Genomic DNA, 17,993 nt, shown 5'->3' on the forward strand with positions numbered 1-17,993 from the left:
CTAGTTTCGACTTTCATAGTTCATTGTAATTAATAATGTACATAAAAAGCAACGATAACAACACTGTTCGAAAGCTACATTCATCTGCTATCATAAAAACGGCACTCCATTCATAACCTTTCTAAGAAGCGGTCATAAACATTAGTTTTTACGACTAGGGTCCCACGCGCGGCGGGTGACGTCATGGGGACGAGAACTCAAGGACGTTTTTTTTATACGCGTCAGGTATTCAAGCGGGTAGGGTAAAAAGATTATGAGACATGTAGAGGCTCCTTAAGAGCAAAATGACGATTTGTAAGAACTATTTATTAGTCTAAATCTATACTTATAATAAATCTGTAGAGAGGTCAATTCTGTACATGAAATATATTTTCAAAATAACTATCAGGGGGTGATTAGTGATCGATACTGATGCCAAAAATGCAATCAGTAAAATTTTTGTCTGTCTGTCTGTCTGTATGTTCCTTATAGAAACAAAAACTACTCGACGGATTTTAACGAAACTTGGTACAATTATTCTTCATACTCCTGGGCAGGTTATAAGATACTTAGGAATTCCCACGGGACCGGGAATTAGCGGGAAAATCTTTTTCTATGAAAAATCTAAACTGCTTAAGTTAGACACTTGAAATTTGGCATGCAGGTACCTTAGTAAACTTAAAGCTTAGTTACAACAGGATATTGCAAAATTCCCACGGGAACGGGAGTTAACGGGAAAAAACATTTGTATGAAAAAATCTAAACCGCGTATGATAGACGCTTGAAATTTGGCATGCAGGTACCTTAGTAAACTTAAAGCTTAGTTACAACAGGATATTGCAAAATTCCCACGGGAACGGGAGTTACCGGGAAAAACATTTGTATGAAAATATCTTAACCGTGTAAGATAGATGAAGGGGGTAAAACGGGATCCACGCGTACAAAGTCGCGGGCGGCCGCTAGTAAATAAATAAATTTTGACTTTGACTTTGATCAAATCAGAAATGAGGAGATCCGTAGGAGTAAAGTGACCGACAAAGCCTGCAGAATTGCCAAAGCTAAGTGGCAGATGCAGCATGTGGAACTGATGGCCGTTGTTCAAAAGTTCTCGGTAGCCTAGCCCTCCATCAGTAGCAGTTCTTTGGCTAAAATTATGAAGCCCGAATCTACGTCGAAACTATCGTGTGCTCACTATGATGCTTCAATAAACAACACAATATTGTTGATTGATCGTATGATACCGTAGATCAGCAAGCGGCGCGAGCGCAACGAGGCAAAGCATGACCTTTGAAACCTTTGTATTAAACGGATTCGAAGCACACGTAGTGTGAAACCGGTCTAAGTCTAGTTATTAGAGATAAAACGGATATCCGGTAACTATCCGGTAGGCCGGATATCCGGCTATCCGGCCTAGCAGCTGGCCGGATATCCGGTATCCGGTATCCGGCCAAACAACTATCCGTTTCATCTCTACTAGTTATGCTGCAGTCTGCTGCACACTCACTGTGATGTCTTAGGTCAGTGAGCGGCGCAAGCGCAGCGAGGCATCTTGTGACATTCCGCGCGCCGCCCCGCCAGCGCGGCCGTTGTAACCCTTGTGTTTGATAGATCCTGAGTGAACCCTAGTGCGATGCTGTTCTAAGTCTCTAGTATTATGCAGCGCACTCACTGTGATGTCTTAGAGCCGCTGCCGTAGCTGTCTACCAGCTTTATGTACCTTTGTCTAACTAAACTCTAAGGGGACAGTCCCCCACGACTGTTACTTCCAGGACTACAGCACCGGTCACATCTAGTCTAGTGTCTGGTCTGCGAGCACGTAGAATTTTGTCCAATGACCCCAAGCTACCCATCCTTATCGCTCGCGCGTAATTATGTTGCTGTCGCGCTCGCACACTCACTGCGGGTGCCCGTCGCGCAGTCGCGACAGCAATATAATTATGCGCGAGCGATAAAGATGGGTAGCTTGGGGTCATTGGACGAAATTCTACGTGCTCACAGACCGGGCTTTAGTATTATACAGCGCACTTACTGTGATGTCGTAGATCGGTAAGCGGCGCGAGCGCAGCCAGACATCTTGTAACATTCCGCGCGTCGCCGGCCGCCAGCGCGGCTGCCGCACCGCCACCGTAACCGCGCCCCCATACTCCTACCCGCGAACCGTCCACCATCTTAATGTAACTTTGTTAAGGGGACTCTCACGACTATTACTTTGAGTTTCTTCCGCCACTTCTACTCAGCACCAGCCCATATGTTGTCCCGAAGTGGTGGTAGGGCAAGCTATATTTGGGACGTGTATTAGAGCCCTGGAAAGGGCCTGTGTACTGAATAAACTATTTGAATATGTTTCGGGAGACAGGATTCCAGGGTCATTCCTCCTTAGTATCACCAGGCTGATAATTCTTAGGTCTACGTCAACAAGAGTGCTTCCTTACAGCGAGGCAGTGCGTAGCGTTGCGCGTGTTGCTCGACACCAGCCCTGTCACGTTGTAACCTGTTGTACCCTTTGATTTTGACCTAGTGTGAAACTGCTCTAAGTCTAGTATTAAGCTGCACACTCACTGTGATGCCGTAGATGTGATAGTCAAATATTATGCAGCGCACTTACTATGGTGTCTTAGATCAGTGAGCGGCGCAAGCGCAGCCAGACATCTGGTGACATTCCGCGCGTCGCCCGCCGCCAGCGCGGCTGCCGCGCCGCCGCCGTAGCCGCGCCCCCATACTCCTACCCGCGAACCGTCCACCATCTTGAGGTTGTCGCGGAGGTAGCTGCGAATATTATGCCACTTTTAATCCCCGTGGGAAGATTTAAGGTATCTGCGGACATGGAATAACCAAATGCTTGTTTACATGGTTTTTAGGTTTTTATATAAAATAGTTTAGGTAACAGTTAAAATCTTGTCGCTAAGTAAAGGAAGGTCTTTATTTAGACTGGAATAAAAAAGAAATGGGAACTAAGTACCTAATACACAAAACCCTAAGCAAGATAGCAACATCAGAATTTGAAGAACTAAGATACATTTTTATTTCATTGATCATACACATTTTCTCGTTCTCTCGTCAGTTCTGTTCTACTGCACCTTTGTAGCTAACCATACAATAATATGTTTTAAAAATTCCTACCAGTCAAGCATCTCATTTCTTCGTTCCAATAAATAACAGGTGTAATAATAAGAGAGTACTCACGATAACACAGCAATTTGATCCTCCACATCGACAGTCAGGAGTTTATTGTAGATTTCTGTCCTCAGTTCTTCTCCCTATAAAAAATACCATCAGTTAGTTCACTAGTCCTCTATGTCCAATAAATATAACATGAAACATTACATAGTTTCTGGCCAAGTTTATTTACAGAAGACTACATACAACCCCGTCGAATTAACTGCGAATCTAGCAGCCGTGACGTCACATCGATGCTTTGATACGGACGGGGCGAACGCGGAGAGTTGTGCGGGTGAAAATAAAAATGATTTGATTTGATAATTGGGAGGGATAATTGCATTCCAACGAGGTACGCAGTTAGCTCGATGGTGTTGTAAGTGTTATACAGGGTGTCCCAGAATGGGTGAATCAAACTACTAGGGGAGATAGCCCTACTTATGTACTATCTCTAAAAAACGTGAAAAAAAAGCGCATAAGGAAACAAAAAAAAATTTGAAAAAGTGAAAATAAATCAGCTTTGCCTAAGTAGGTATCTGGCTATAATTGCTGCGTTTGGAGTTTATTTGTGATATATACTTACTAATATTAATTGTGCATAATCGCTTCGTTTATCTGTAGGCCTAAGATACGCGCCGTGATAACTTTTATCGACGTCAATTTGTATGGGCAAAATCGATAAAATGGCGTGATAACCGCCTATCACGGCGCGCATCTTAGGCCTACTGTAAACAAACTTTTGAAAATAATGACTAGATTTTGAGTTTAAAGCACTTTATTAAAAAAGAAATTCCAAACTCAAAAATATTTTTTTTCATATTTTTTAGGGATAGTACAGATTAGTAGAGCTACCTCCCCTAGCAGTTTGATTCACCCATTCTGGGACACCCTGTATGTCTTGGCCAAAGAACATTATCCTCGGCAGAAGTATGTCAAGTGTCTCACCTGTCCCCCCGAGCCCCGGGCGTCGATCTCGGCCACGATGAAGTTCCGGGCGGCCGCCAGGTACCAGCTCCAGCCCGGCTTCCACCGCTCCGTCACCAGCTGCCCGCCCGGCTGAGCTGACCTGGAAAGTTTTTGGCAGTATTAACAACCATAAGATTCCTACAGTATTTAATATTTATGGGTATACTTAATTAACATAGAAAATGCGGTGAAGTAGTATCATCTTTTCTATGATTCGCTCCGTTTCTTTTAATAAAAATCTGCTACTATAGTCCGGTCGCAGAACGTAGAATTTCGTCCAATGACCTCAAGCTACCCATCCTTATCGCTCGCGCGTAATTATATTGCTGTCGCGACTGTGCGACGGGCGGCCGCAGTGAGTGTGCGAGCGCATTGGACGAAATTCTACGTGCTCGGCGACTGGGCTTTAACTCCACAAGAGTACGAAAGACTGTTCTTTATTGGTAAATATAATAGGTAGGTATCCATAACAACACTTGCTCCATCTTTGAATAAAAATATGATCAGATCAAACGTGGAAAGTTATCTAGTATACTACGCGGGCTACAAAAGCTAGTCTAGGAAGGTAATACTAGTTACTTACACTTGAAGCACCAGTGGCAGAGGCAGGTCATCCGTTTCTCTGAACCCTGGTGGCAGTAGAAGCCGCACCCGGGCCTCGCGGTTTGTTTGCACCTGAAATCAATGATCCTTTAAATTTTTTTTCTACCATATTTTGCAGGTTCATAGGAATCACATGCGTTTAGAAAAGCGCGTTCATTATGCGTTTCGAAAAAAGACGATCGTACGAAGAGCGTTGACAACTATTCACGCTTCATAAAAACACAGTAGTTCACAAAATGCATAAATGGATCTTTCAGCGTTGATAATTAGCGTAACCCGAAAAACCCGCCTAACCCTTATGTTCACCACTACATCATCCCTCGAAGAGATTCGAACCGGCAACTGTTATAAGTAGCCATGTGAACCCCAGTCCTTCACTACATGGTCATTAGTAATGTTGAACCCCAGTCCTTCACTACATGGTCATTAGTAATGTTACGGGACTATTCCCACCTTTCGTTCTCACCGCTGCAACTCCTGTGTAGCCAGGATCTACAGCTTGACCGCCAATAAAAACCCAACCAGTGAAGGTCAAGTTTGTCCCGGGGAAAGTCATTAGTAATAATATTAGCCCCCGGAGTAATTCCAACCGACATCGTTCGTTCGTTTGTTTCAGCCAAATGACGTCCACTGCTGGACAAAGGCCTTCCCCAAGGTTTTCCACAATGAACGGTCCTGCGCTGCCCACATCCAGGCTCTTCCCGCGACCTTCACCAGATCGTCGGTCCAACTAGTAGGAGGCCTGCCCACTCTACGTCTTCCAGCCCGTGGTCGCCACTCGAGAACTTTTCTGCCCCAACGGCCATCGTCTCTACGAGCTATGTGCCCCGCCCACTGCCACGTGAGTTTAGCAATACTGCGAGCTATGTCGGTCACTTTGGTTCTCCTGCGGATAGCTCATTTCTGATTCCATCACGAAGGGAAACTCCGAGCATAGTCCTTTCCATAGCACGCTGTGTAACTACAGCTTGACCACCAATTGAATTTCCCCGGGAAAAACTTGAACTTCACTGGTTGGGTTTTACCAGTGAAGTTCAAGTTTGTCCCGGGGAAATTCATTAATAATAATATTTGCTCTCGGAGAAATTCGAACCGACAACTCTTTTGGTACCGGGAAACGCAGCATGAGACGTCCACCCACAAGGTGGACGCAGGCCGCTATCAATTGATCAACATGGAAAGCATTGGGGGAGGTCTATGTTCAGCAGTGGACGTCCTATGGCTGAAATGATGATGATGACTCTTGGTGATCCTCGTTGCCACTGACCTCGACTCTGAACACCTTGACCTGTGGCTGTGCCAGCTGCGCGAACTTGTGCCGCAGCGCTTCTCCGCCCCACAGCAGCGCGCGGGTGGACCCGTCCCGCGCGCGCACCCACGCCGCCGGCGGGCCCGGGCCCAGGCACTCCTGCGCACAACAAACACATGTTATTCCACTGTTCACCTGGGCACGGTAATACTATCTATACAGTATTCCAACTCGGCCATATTTTTGAAATAAATGTCAACAGCCGCGCGGTACGTCACCGTATGACAACATGCGATAGGGCTGCCCACCTACAGTACCCATTTTAATTACATCTGCCTACTTAGAATTTCTATCTAGTTTTGTGATTGTATTTTTTTTTATTATTTTATATTTTGTGCTTGGTACATTTCATTTAAAAAAAAGCTAATAAAATAATTTTTAAACTACTAATCATAATGACCTGTTACTTTAATTTCAGGCGAGCGAAGTCGTGGGAAAAACCTGGTTTTATACAATATAATTTTCATTTCAAATCAAACTGACTGAAAATGACAATTTTTTACAGTTAATGACTAGTTTTCGACCAATTTGACCGTAAATGACTGTCAGTCAAATTCAATCACTTTAGTAATTTTCAACACAAGGCCACTGACGTCCGTTCGTTACTGCGGCACATTCGCGACACCCCCGACTTTTGCACGTCGAGCGCACACCGAGATTTGAATTTCGAAGGAAAGCTCGCGTTCCGTCTATTTATATGAAGTTACAATACTGTATGATAGTATTACCGCAACCTGGTGAATTTTTAGAGTCCTCATTTCCCCTCGGAACAATTTCACCCAGTGGCCTAATATTCACGTATTTTGACAGTCAAAATCTCGCTCGACGTCCAGAAGTCGTCCCATTGAAAAACAGTTCAAAATCCGTATTCACAAGGGTCATTTCGATAGAACGATTACTCGATAGGATCGCAACTCAGCGATTGAATATTTTTGCCGTTGAAATTTGTTACGTGAATAAGGTTACGGGTGATATCATCCAGTTGAATTAATTCGACTAAAGCAGTCACTTTTGTTCACCTAGGTCTTCGCATCTGTTCACCTGGGGGAATTAATTCCTATGAACAAAGGTAACCGCTTTAGTCGACTCAATTCACCTGGAAAATTAAGCTTGAATTGAGGACACTAAAAATTCCTCTCTCAAGTTCTCAACTCTCAATGAAAGAAATACTGACTTATACTGGCTTAATCTTACCCCTTTGTTACATAGACTTTAATCAGCTGTGTGGTATTTTAGCAATTGGTATATTTGTAAGCTGTTTGTTTTAGAATAGAATAGAATAGAAAACTTTTTATTTGCAAGAAAGGTATACAAGCAAGCAAGACATACATTCAAACAGAGAGAAATAACAAGTGGACAATTAACTGCTTGTGCCCCTCTAACAAAAAGGCACCCGCTCAGCGTACATCAAGACCGCCAGGGCTAGTCTTGAAACTGATTTTCAGCGGGGGCCCTCTGTTGTCACGGCGTACCCCTGCTGACGGAGATGCAAGAGGAGAAAGGAGTCCACAAGTCCGGCAGCAGGGAGAACGCAGCAGTTTTCCGAATACAATAAAATAAAATACAGTTCGGACTTACCTGCACATAGTAGGAGAAGTTCTTGCTGAACATGATTCTGTTGTAGAGGCACTCGGCGGGCAGCGAGTCGTTCTCGTCCGCCACGTGTGGCAGCACCGTCGACGTCGGCCACGCGGGTAGGGACGATGTGGAGTTCTCGCTCTCCTGCGAAAGATAATGTTAATATTATGTTGATGGGGGTAAGGTTGCTTTTCAACTGAAGAAATGGATAAAAGGTAAACTGCAAAAATAGTTCCTATTCTCGGAGTTCTTGCTCGTCTGCCCAAGGAGGATATTATGCTAAGTTGAAGGGGGTAAGGATATTTTTGAATTAAATAAATGTACACGTTATTTTGTGTAATACTTATGCTGGCAGCGCGTCGTAGCGTTCTTATTCTCCTGTGAAACTATAATTCGAATGAGACTAAGATTTATCTTGATATTAAGATGCCTTTAGTTAGGGCAATGAGACACACGCCACGAGCGCAGATCTGCAAAAGTTTTTCTTATTTCGCGTGAAATATACGGGACTATTCCCACCTCTCGTTCCCACCGCTGCATCTCCTATGTAGCCAGCATCTAACGCTTGACCGCCAATAAAAACCCAACCAGTGGAGGTCAAGTTTGTCCCGGGGGAAAGTTACACTGTCATTATACCCGCAACTAAATTAATCAGAAGAACATTTTCTAGTCCACCCAGGTGAATGAAGTAATTTAGTGACATCCTAGCTTAGGAATTGGATGTCTGGTGGAAAAGCATCCTTAGCTGCTCATCACTAGTCGCCTCAGTGGTGGCTCCGGGAGCGGCACGAGAGGGATGATTTTGACACACGTTACAGAGCATACAAATTTGAAGTTTCGCTGACATTTGACGTAAAAAAAACATCCTCCCGTGCCGCTCCCATACCTCAGGCACTGCCCGAGTCAAGCGCTTGAACTATAGCTATAGCTATAGCTGGGGATATAGTTCTTACCGGCTCATCACTGGTGGCTTCTGTAGTGGCTCCGGCTGGCGCGGCGCCGGGACACGTGAGACAGGCGGGCTCCGGCCACGTGGAGGCGTCGGGCGGCACCTTCACATGGTAGGCAGGGTACTCACCTGCCATGTAGCACGTAAGCATGTAACGTATCCAACCTTCAAATGAGTACGGTTTGTCCACGGTCATCGCGTACCTAGCTGCGAACTCCCGGAGCCGCCTTTGTGCTCGCAGAGATACCGCCACTCGGCGGGTCGCTGCGATCTCCCTGCGAACCACGCGCGAGCAGCAGGCTCGTGCCAAGTGAGTACATACTCACTTGATACAGTATCTGATACATTACATGTTACACGGCTAGATGAGTATCCTGCTGTACAGATGCCGTTCACGTCTTGTCCGGGCCGAGTCATCGCTAGCTGGGGATAAAGTTCTTACCGGCTCGTCGCTGGTGGCTTCAGTAGTGGCTCCGTGCTGTGATCGTCAGGCCCCAGAAGGGGGAGAACTGAACATAGGGACAAGGACGCAGATAAAATAACTTGTAGGGAGTCAAGAAGTGTGGCGCGGTGGAGTGCAATCTGCCCTCGGCAGCCGCAATTCCGCGCACACCTCCCGCGATTCGGCCAGTATAACCGCGAGGTTGGTATGGCCATGGGTGGTGGTGGGTTGTCCGGGCCATATCATCGCTTGCTGGGGATATAGTTCTTACCAGCTCGTCGCTGGTGGCTTCAGTAGTGGCTCCGGCTGGCGCGGCGCCGGGACACGTGAGGCAGGCGGCGGGCTCCGGCCAGGTGGAAGCGTCGGGCGGCACCTTCACGCGGTAAAGATGTCGCTCGTCTTGTCCGGGCCGAGTCATCGCTAGCTGGGGATATAGTTCTTACCGGCTCGTCGCTGGTCGCTTCTGTAGTGGCTCCGTGCTGTGATCGTCAGGCCCCAGAAGGGGGAGAACTGAACATAGGGACAAGGACGTAGATAAAATAACTTGTAGGGAGTCAAGAAGTGTGGCGCGGTGGAGTGCAATCTGCCCTCGGCAGCCGCAATTCCGCGCACACCTCCCGCAATTCGGCCAGTATAACCGCGAGGTTGGTATGGCCATGGGTGGTGGTGGGTTGTCCGGGCCGTGTCATCGCTAGCTGGGGAAATAGTTCTTACCGGTTCGTCACTGGTAGCTTCAGTAGTGTCGCTGCCACGTCGCTGGTAGCATTAGTATAACCGCGAGGTTGGTATGGCTATAGGTGGTGGTGGGTTGTCCGGGCCGTGTCATCGCTAGCTGGGGATAAAGTTCTTACCGGTTTGTCGCTGGTCGCTTCAGTATTGGCTCTGGCCATGTGGAGGCGTCGGGTGGCACCTTCACGCGGTGGTGCTATGCCTATGACGTAGCTGGGGATATAGTTCTTACCGGCTCATCACTGGTGGCTTCAGTAGTGGCTCCGGCTGGCGCGGCGCCGGGACACGTGAGGCAGGCGGCGGGCTCCGGCCAGGTAGAGGCGTCCGGCGGCACCTTCACGCGGTAAAGATGTCGCTCGCCCGCTTTGTCTGGTGCCGTGCCTATGACGTAGCTGCGGGATTACAAGTAGTTGTTAATCATCATCATCATCAGGTCATTTAATCGTAGCAGGAGTACAGCCCTCTCTATTATACCACAGGTTAATGGAGGGTTTGCCAGAGGGGTGTTGAAGAGGTCTAATGTTCGCATATTTGCCCCTTACGACGTCCACAGAAAGAGAAAGAGCGATGTAATGGTCATAAAATATTCAACTCTGACAGACATTTCTTACTAGACCTTATAAAGATTAAATAAACAAAAATAATGACAGTGGGCGGGGCACATAGCTCACAGAGCTGATGGCCGCTGGGACAGAAATGTTCTCGAGTGGTGATCGCGGGCCGGGCCGGGCCGGAAGACGTAGTGTGGGCAGGCAGGATCTTCGGGGAAAGCCTTCGTCCAGCAGTGGACGTCATTTGGCTGAAACGAAGGAACTAAGTACGTGGCCAACCAATCTTTTTTTGCTGGTAAACAGTGAGAAACAACCTCCCAATAAGTTTCCTTAATCAAGAAAGTTCAACTCTCAGCAGTTTCGTCCTTTCGTCCCACCCAACTAGCTGCGTAACTTCAAAATTCCCTTGCGTAAGCGTCATCCTACTGTCATGCGAGACTCGCACAGCATGTCGCCACGTGCCTCTCAATTGGTTCCCTTTAATGAAGGTTGAAGCCAAGAGAGCACGCTGTCGATCGCCAACCCCTGGATAGACGCCATCACAAAGGCCACTGAGTCCACCATGGTTCAGTATACTCGCGACGCCTCTAACCGTCAGAAATGGAAGCACATCGCCAGGTAAGCTACCCTCGGATGACATCACCCCACCGTGTACCTCGTCAGCGCAACCATGACCGCTCTGACAAGTGTCCGACTAAGAAGAATGAAGAATGTTCAACTCACAGCAGTTTCCTTCTCTCGTCCCAGCCCACCAGCTGCGTGACTTCAAAATTCCCTTGCGTGAGTGTCATCCTGCTGTCATGCGTGACGCGCACCACATGCTGCCACGTGACTCCCACCCAAGAAGGCAAGAGAGCCTAACTAAGAAGAATGAAGAAAGTTCAACTCACAGCAGTTTCCTCCTCTCGTCCCAGCCCACCAGCTGCGGGACTTCAAAGTTGCCCTGGGTCAGCGTCATCCTACTATCATGCGAGACTCGCACAGCATGTCGCCACGTGACTCCCAATAGGTTCCCTTTAATGAAGGTTGAAGACAAGAGAGCACGCTGTCGATCGCCAACCCGCTGGATAGACGCCATCACAAAGGCCGCTGAGTCCACCATGGTCCAGTGTACTCGCGACGCCTCTAACCGTCAGAAATGGAAGCACATCGCCAGGAGAGCTACCCTCGGAGATGACGTCACCCCACCATGTACCTCGTCAGCGCAACCACGACCACTCTGACAAGTGTCCGACTAAGAAGAATGAAGAAAGTTTAACTCACAACAGTTTCCTTATCTCGTCCCAGCCCACCAGCTGCGTGACTTCAAAGTTCCCTTGCGTCAGCGTCATCCTACTGTCATGCGTGACGCGCACAGCATGCCGCCACGTGACTCCCACCCAAGAAGGCAAGAGAGCCTAACTAAGAAGAATGAAGAAAGTTCAACTCACAGCAGTTTCCTCCTCTCGTCCCAGCCCACCAGCTACGTAACTTCAAAATTCCCTTGCGTGAGCGTCATTCTGCTATCATGCGTGACGCGCACCACATGCTGCCACGTGACTCCCAATAGGTTCCCTTTAATGAAGAAAGTTCAACTCACAGCAGTTTCCTTCTTTCGTCCCAGCCCACCAGCTGCGTGACTTCAAAATTCTTTTGCGTGAGCGTCATCCTGCTGTCATGCGTGACGCGCACAGCATGTCGCCATGTGACTATCAATAGGTTCCCTTTAATGAAGGTTGAAGGCAAGAGAGCACGCTGTCGGTCGCCAACCCGCTGGATAGACGCCATCACAAAGGCCACTGAGTCCACCATGGTCCAGTGTAGGTACTCGCGACGCCTCTAACCGTCAGAAATGGAAGCACATCGCCAGGAGAGCTACCCTCGGAGATGACATTACCCCACCGTGTACCTCGTCAGCGCAACCACGACCACTCTGACAAGTGTCCGCCTAAGAAGAATAAAGAAAGTTCAACTCACAGCAGTTTCCTCCTCTCGTCCCATCCCACCAGCTGCGTGACTTCAAAGTTGCCCTGGGTCAGTGTCATCCTACTATCATGCGTGACGCGCACAGCATGCCGCCACGTGCCGGCCGCGTCTGCCACCGGGGCGGTCGTGAACACCGCGTCCCGCCCGCCCAGCAGGGCGCCGCCGCCGCACCAGCCGCAGTCGTCTTCTACTGGCTCGGCGCCGAGACCCGACCAGCGGGAGCCGTCGGTCTCGTCTCGGAAGATCTGGAAGTAGTTTGAGGACGATTCTGTTTAAAAGCTCATTAGCCTCAATTTAATGATGAAGATTTAATAAAGGCTACTGACAACGCCGTTCTTGTGGCGGACTTTTGGGCCGACGCTGTGAAGGTTTGTTGTCGACACGGCAAGAAGAAGAATTAGTTTGTCCAACCCATAAAAATAACGCTTAAAAAAAATGATAACTATTGTTCATGTATCAGCATGAGTTTCAACACAGACTGTCTGCAGCACGTATGTATTGTGACCCTATGGGGTAAGATGTTCATGCCTATGTATGTATAGGTATTAGAGGGAGGTACATAATAAAAGCGACTAATGTCAGTTTTCACCATGAATCCCTAATTTTTAAGTGACCCATATGAAATTCGTCTACGAAAATCGTTTGACTAAAGTGATACTTAGATTGATGGTAAAAACGGGCATCAAACAATTGAAAAAAGTGATGTATTTGAGACAAGAACATGGAAAAACTTCGAGGTAACAGAAAACAGGAACATTCTCAGATTCTGACTGATAAAATGACTAGGTTAAGTTTTATTTAGCATTTAGGACGCAGCGTGGGACGTCCACCCAAAAGGTGGAACGACGACATTGTAAGTAGCAGGAAGGCGCAGGCCGCTACTACCTGGGCAACATGGAAAGCATTGGGGGAGGCCTATGTTCAGGAGTGGACGACCTATGGCTGAGATGATGATGATGAAGCTTTATTTATACAACAGCAAGATTTGTTAAAATTGATTGCCCTTGTATAGATCGTTTCATCCACGAAGACGCGCCCCACCACTTTTTGGTCGAAGGAAGTGCGGGGTGCGGGGAGTGCGATCTATAAATGACTTAAGTAAGAGTATGCGCACACCGTTGATTTTTAGTTGGCCGATAGTTGAGCCCGATTTTAAATTGTATGAAGAATCGGCCAAATCGAATCGGCGTAGTGTGCGCACTCCCATACATGCCCATACTGATCAAGTGCCCGACTAAACTATCGGCCGACGAAAAATCAACGGTGTGCGCCTACTCTAACACTCACATCCTGGCAGTTGTAGGACACGGCATTGCAGACGCTGATGATGGAGTAGTTCTGCGGTCGGTTGAGTAGCAGCACCGCCAGCTGCCGCTCCGACGTCCAGCCCGTCCAGCGCACGTACCATGCTGTGGATATGGAGGTTCATCATCAAAAAATCATCATCAAAGAGGTTAAAAATCATCATTAAGAAGGTTACAGGAAACATAATTAGTCTTACTATTTATTTTATATATTTTATTTGTATTTATATTTTATATAATACTAGCTGACCCGGCGAACTTTGTTCCGCCTTAATGTCAATAAATAAGCAGACGTTTTTTTATTTCGAACGGGATAAAAAGTATCCTATGTTCTTCTCCTGGCTCTAAACTACCTCCCTGACAATTTTCAGCTAAATCGGTTCAGCCGTTCTTGAGTTATAAGTGGAGTAACTAACACGACTTTCTTTTATATAATCCCAACTAATATTATAAATGCGAAAGTAACTCTGTCTGTCTGTCTGTCTGTCTGTCTGTCTGTCTGTCTGTCTGTCTGTCTGTCTGTCTGTTACGCTTTCCCGCTTAAACCTCGCAACCGATTTTGATGAAATTTGGCATAGAGATTGTACGGGCGGGATGCAGTGGTTGTAAGGTACCGCTCCCGTTCCCGGGATATGCGGTCAGGAAGGGAACTAACTCCCTAGTGAGCCTAGAGTCCCTATTCCCTAAGACACTAAGTCCCTAGAGCCCTAGCCCTGCCTAACAATAGATACATAGACATAATAAGGGTTTGATAGGAAGGAAGCTGTGCCCAGGTCGCCCAGGGCAGCAGCGTTAGGACGGCAGGTAGGCGGCGGGGACCCGCTGCCAGCCCGGCAGACTCACCGGACTGATCATAGCGACGGCTAAGGGTGTCTTGGCCGCAGCGGGGGGAAATGAGACACAACGACGGACGGTTGATATCTGTTTTATTGTTATAATGCTATTGGTATTTATACATAATTTATTGATTGTACACATTTATAAGTATTTGCTAGTGTACCGTCGGTGTAGAGTGCCGACGGTGCACGCTGAGGGTTCATGGGTCGCCCGGCGGTCAATGCTGACGGTGCAGCAGGATGTACGATCGTGCTCGTACATATTGGCATCTCGCAGAAGAAGAAGGCGCGGAGGATGCTGCACGTGGTTGCCCTGCTGCCCGATGACCGTAGACCTTGGCTGCCGGTGACTCCATGAGCGGCTGATGGCCCAGGTGGTGGACCTCTGGTTGGCTGTCCACTTGGTGTCCACCTGGCTGGTTGATTGACCAGGCAGCTCGCGGGCCTGGCTCCTGGTGAGGCCAGGATGCTCGCGGGCCTGGCGCTGGTGTGGCCTGGTACTAGAGTGGCCGTGACTGCTGGTGTGGCCTGGCAGGTGTTGCCAAGGCCGCTGGTATGGCCTGGCTGCTGTTGTAGTCAGGCTGCTGGTGTGGCCTGGCAGGTGTTGCCAAGGCCGTTGATGTGGCCTGGCGCTGACGTGTGGCCAAGGCTGCTGGTATGGCCTGGCTGCTGTTGTGGGGCTGCATGACCTGGCTGCTGTGTGTCCAGGCTGCAGACTCCTGGCTGCTTGTTGTCCAGGGTGCAGTGTCCTGGCTGCAGCCCTCTTGGTTGTCCAGGCTTCTTGATGTTCTGGCTGTCGTCCTCTTGATAGTTTGCCTTCTTGGCTTGTGTCGAACTGAACAGCACATGCGACTTCTCGGTTACCGGTGAGACCCACTTCCGGGAGGCCGGTAACTGATCCGCTGCTGTCAGATTGCTGATGTTCTGATGATGCTGGTCAGTGCTGCAGTGGAGATGCTGATGCTCCGACTGTAGCTGCTGCTGTTGTGGGGCTGCATGACCTGGCTGCTGTGTGTCCAGGCTGCAGTCTCCTGGCTGCTTGTTGTCCAGGGTGCAGTGTCCTGGCTGCTTGGTGTCCAGGAGAGATAGTTTGAGTCCCGGGAAAGAACATAGGATAGTTTTTATCCCGGTTTTTGAAACAGGGACGCGCGCGATAAAGTTTTTCTGTGACAGACAAAATTCCACGCGGGCGAAGCCGCGGGCGGAAAGCTAGTAGATTATAAATGCGAAAGTTTGTATGGATGTCTGGATGTGAACATGTTTGTTACTCTTTCACGCAAAAACTGCTGAACGGATTTTGATGAAGCTTTACAGTATTATTGTTTATAACCCAGAATAACATATAGGCTATATTTTATGACGATCTGTAACAAACTAAATTTCACGCGGGTGAAGCCGCGGGCCTACCTAATTTTTCTACCTTATTAGGTACTAGCTTTTGCCCGCGGCTTCACCCGCGTGATCAATCGCTTAAAAAGTCCACATTAAAATAATGATTGAAACGATCCAGCGATTTTTTGACTAAAATTATAGAGTTTATTTTCATAGCTAGGAAGACAAACAAGGATTGATGTTTTTTATCATGACTTAAGGTCCTATGTCCCCTAGATAAAAAAAAAAAAAAAAAAANTTTATGGCATCTGACATACAATTGCAAATTGGGGAAAAAGCTCAAATCATATAAGGATCGCCTAAAATATTTCAGAATGGCATCGCTGGAGAGGCGCAGAGAAATGTTGGATTTAGTTTTTCTAAAAAAACTTACAGCTGGTATATTTAATTGTCCCGATTTACTTAGCAAAGTTTATTACCATGTGCCACGTGTTCTACCCAGACAATTAAATAAAAAACTATTCAGCTTGCCGCAAGGCCGCACCAATTTGAGAAAGCACAGTTCGCTGTCCAGGATGTATACATTGTATATGGACCATGAAACCGACATAGATTTAAACTTTACCTCAATACCTGGTATAAAGAAGGCCATACTTGCTTTGGAATAATCATGCATTTAAAATTAACTGAATTTATTTAAATACTGTATTGGTTATCTCTATTGTAACAAACATTTGCGAATATGTTCGATGCATCTGTATTATTGTATACTGTAGCAATATAAAATTGCACTGTAGTGTAGGTAGCATTTGCATTTTTTATTTTTTGCGTAGTTACACATTATTTAGCAGATGCAGTGCTTTTCTTTAAGTGATGGGGAACTTATACATGTAATTTTGGTTATGTATTTTAAATTTTAATAGTGTACTTATTGTTGAAAAGCCAAAATAAATAAATAAATAAATAAATAAATAGATAGGGCAGAGGGCGTCCATAACATTCCTCCATCGCGTTCGGTCTTGAGCTTCGCGTTTGATCTCGCTCCAAAGTCTTGCCGATCTTCTTCGCCTCGTCTGCCACAGTGCGCCGCCAAGTTTGCTTGGGGCAACCACGTTTCCGTTTGTTTTTTATCAAAGGAAAATTATTTCTTCTGAGTTCGCTACGGATTCAAGCTATTAATAACTTCCTGATTACTTAAGAGGGTGTAACTTGGTGTACTTACTTTTATCAACTTGTGACGTGAACTGTATGGCGTGCGGGAAGAGGAACTTTGGCGTCTTCAGGCTGACGACGTACACCGTCACCACTGGGTTGTTTGTGTTCACCTGGAGTTAAAAAAAGTCTATAAATTATCATCAACAGTACAAGTTAGTCGAATGCTGTCAAGCTTTCAGGCGTCAGAATTAATTTTGGGTGGCCGTTGGGGCAGAAAGGATCTCGAGTGGCTACCATGGATCGGAAAACGTAGTGTAGGCAAGCCTCCCACTTGGAGGATCGACGATCTGTCTGGTGAAGGCCGCAGGAAGCTCTTGGATATGGGCAACACAGGACCGGTCGTTGTGGAAAGAGTTTGTCCAGTAGTGGACTTCTTTTTATTGAAACTCAATAGACCAACGATTTATTGATGGTCGTGGGAAGCGCCTGGATGCGGGCAGCTCAAGAATTATCATTGTAGAAATAGGTTAGCGTACCATCCCTTATTGTTGACATTCCCCCAGCTCGCACTAAGCGTTTCGATTACTCTTTTATAATGCGAACAGCTAGGGACTGGAATTCGTTGCCTGCTGCTGTCTTTCCCGAAAACTATAACCCGGGCCTCTTCAAGGCGAGAGTGAAAAGGCACTTACAGGGCAGATATGTACCATCCTAGACTGCATCCCACTTAACATCAGGTGCGATTGTGGTCAAATACCTGCCTTGTTAAGTATTAAAAAAAATCCTTGGGAACGGCCCTTGTCCAGCAGTGGACGTTTTTATAAACCAAAAACCTGAAGTTCTCACCTTAGGGTACCTCAGCGTCCGTATCGACGGGTACGCCGGTGGCTCGGGCTGGTCGAATCCGTACCAGGGGTACTTGTACTGCTGCACCAGAGAATCGTTGTAGGACGCATACAGCAGCGTCTGTCCATCTGGACTGAACCAGAGCGCGCGGTCCAGCCGCAGCACTTCTGTCTCGTAGAGAAAGTCGGGCACGCCGTTGAAGATTACGCCTGGGACACCTGGAAAAACAAATAATTAACATTAGGAGTTTTAGAGAGTAACGTACATCAAGATATACGTTTACCAAGGTAAAA

The 17,993-nt window shown here is 47.2% G+C and overlaps 1 protein-coding gene across 1 annotated transcript in view; it reads right to left on the reverse strand.

Annotated features, from left to right (window-relative positions):
- Positions 1–17,993, reverse strand: part of LOC114356040 (dipeptidyl aminopeptidase-like protein 6) — a 53,474-nt gene that overhangs the window by 17,117 nt on the left and 18,364 nt on the right. The window contains exons 5-15 of the mRNA XM_028309125.1: positions 17,701–17,918; positions 16,922–17,024; positions 13,515–13,636; positions 12,219–12,472; positions 9,944–10,103; positions 7,592–7,735; positions 5,972–6,112; positions 4,685–4,776; positions 4,081–4,201; positions 3,163–3,236; positions 2,585–2,745 (exon numbers count right to left, since the gene is read on the reverse strand). Of these exons, the coding sequence (XP_028164926.1) occupies positions 2,585–2,745; positions 3,163–3,236; positions 4,081–4,201; positions 4,685–4,776; positions 5,972–6,112; positions 7,592–7,735; positions 9,944–10,103; positions 12,219–12,472; positions 13,515–13,636; positions 16,922–17,024; positions 17,701–17,918 (1,590 nt within the window). The remainder of the gene's footprint in view (positions 1–2,584; positions 2,746–3,162; positions 3,237–4,080; positions 4,202–4,684; positions 4,777–5,971; positions 6,113–7,591; positions 7,736–9,943; positions 10,104–12,218; positions 12,473–13,514; positions 13,637–16,921; positions 17,025–17,700; positions 17,919–17,993) is intronic.

Source organism: Ostrinia furnacalis, unplaced genomic scaffold (assembly GCF_004193835.3).
Source record: "Ostrinia furnacalis isolate ACB-3 unplaced genomic scaffold, ASM419383v2 OfSCF2609, whole genome shotgun sequence".
Lineage (NCBI taxonomy): Eukaryota > Metazoa > Arthropoda > Insecta > Lepidoptera > Crambidae > Ostrinia > Ostrinia furnacalis.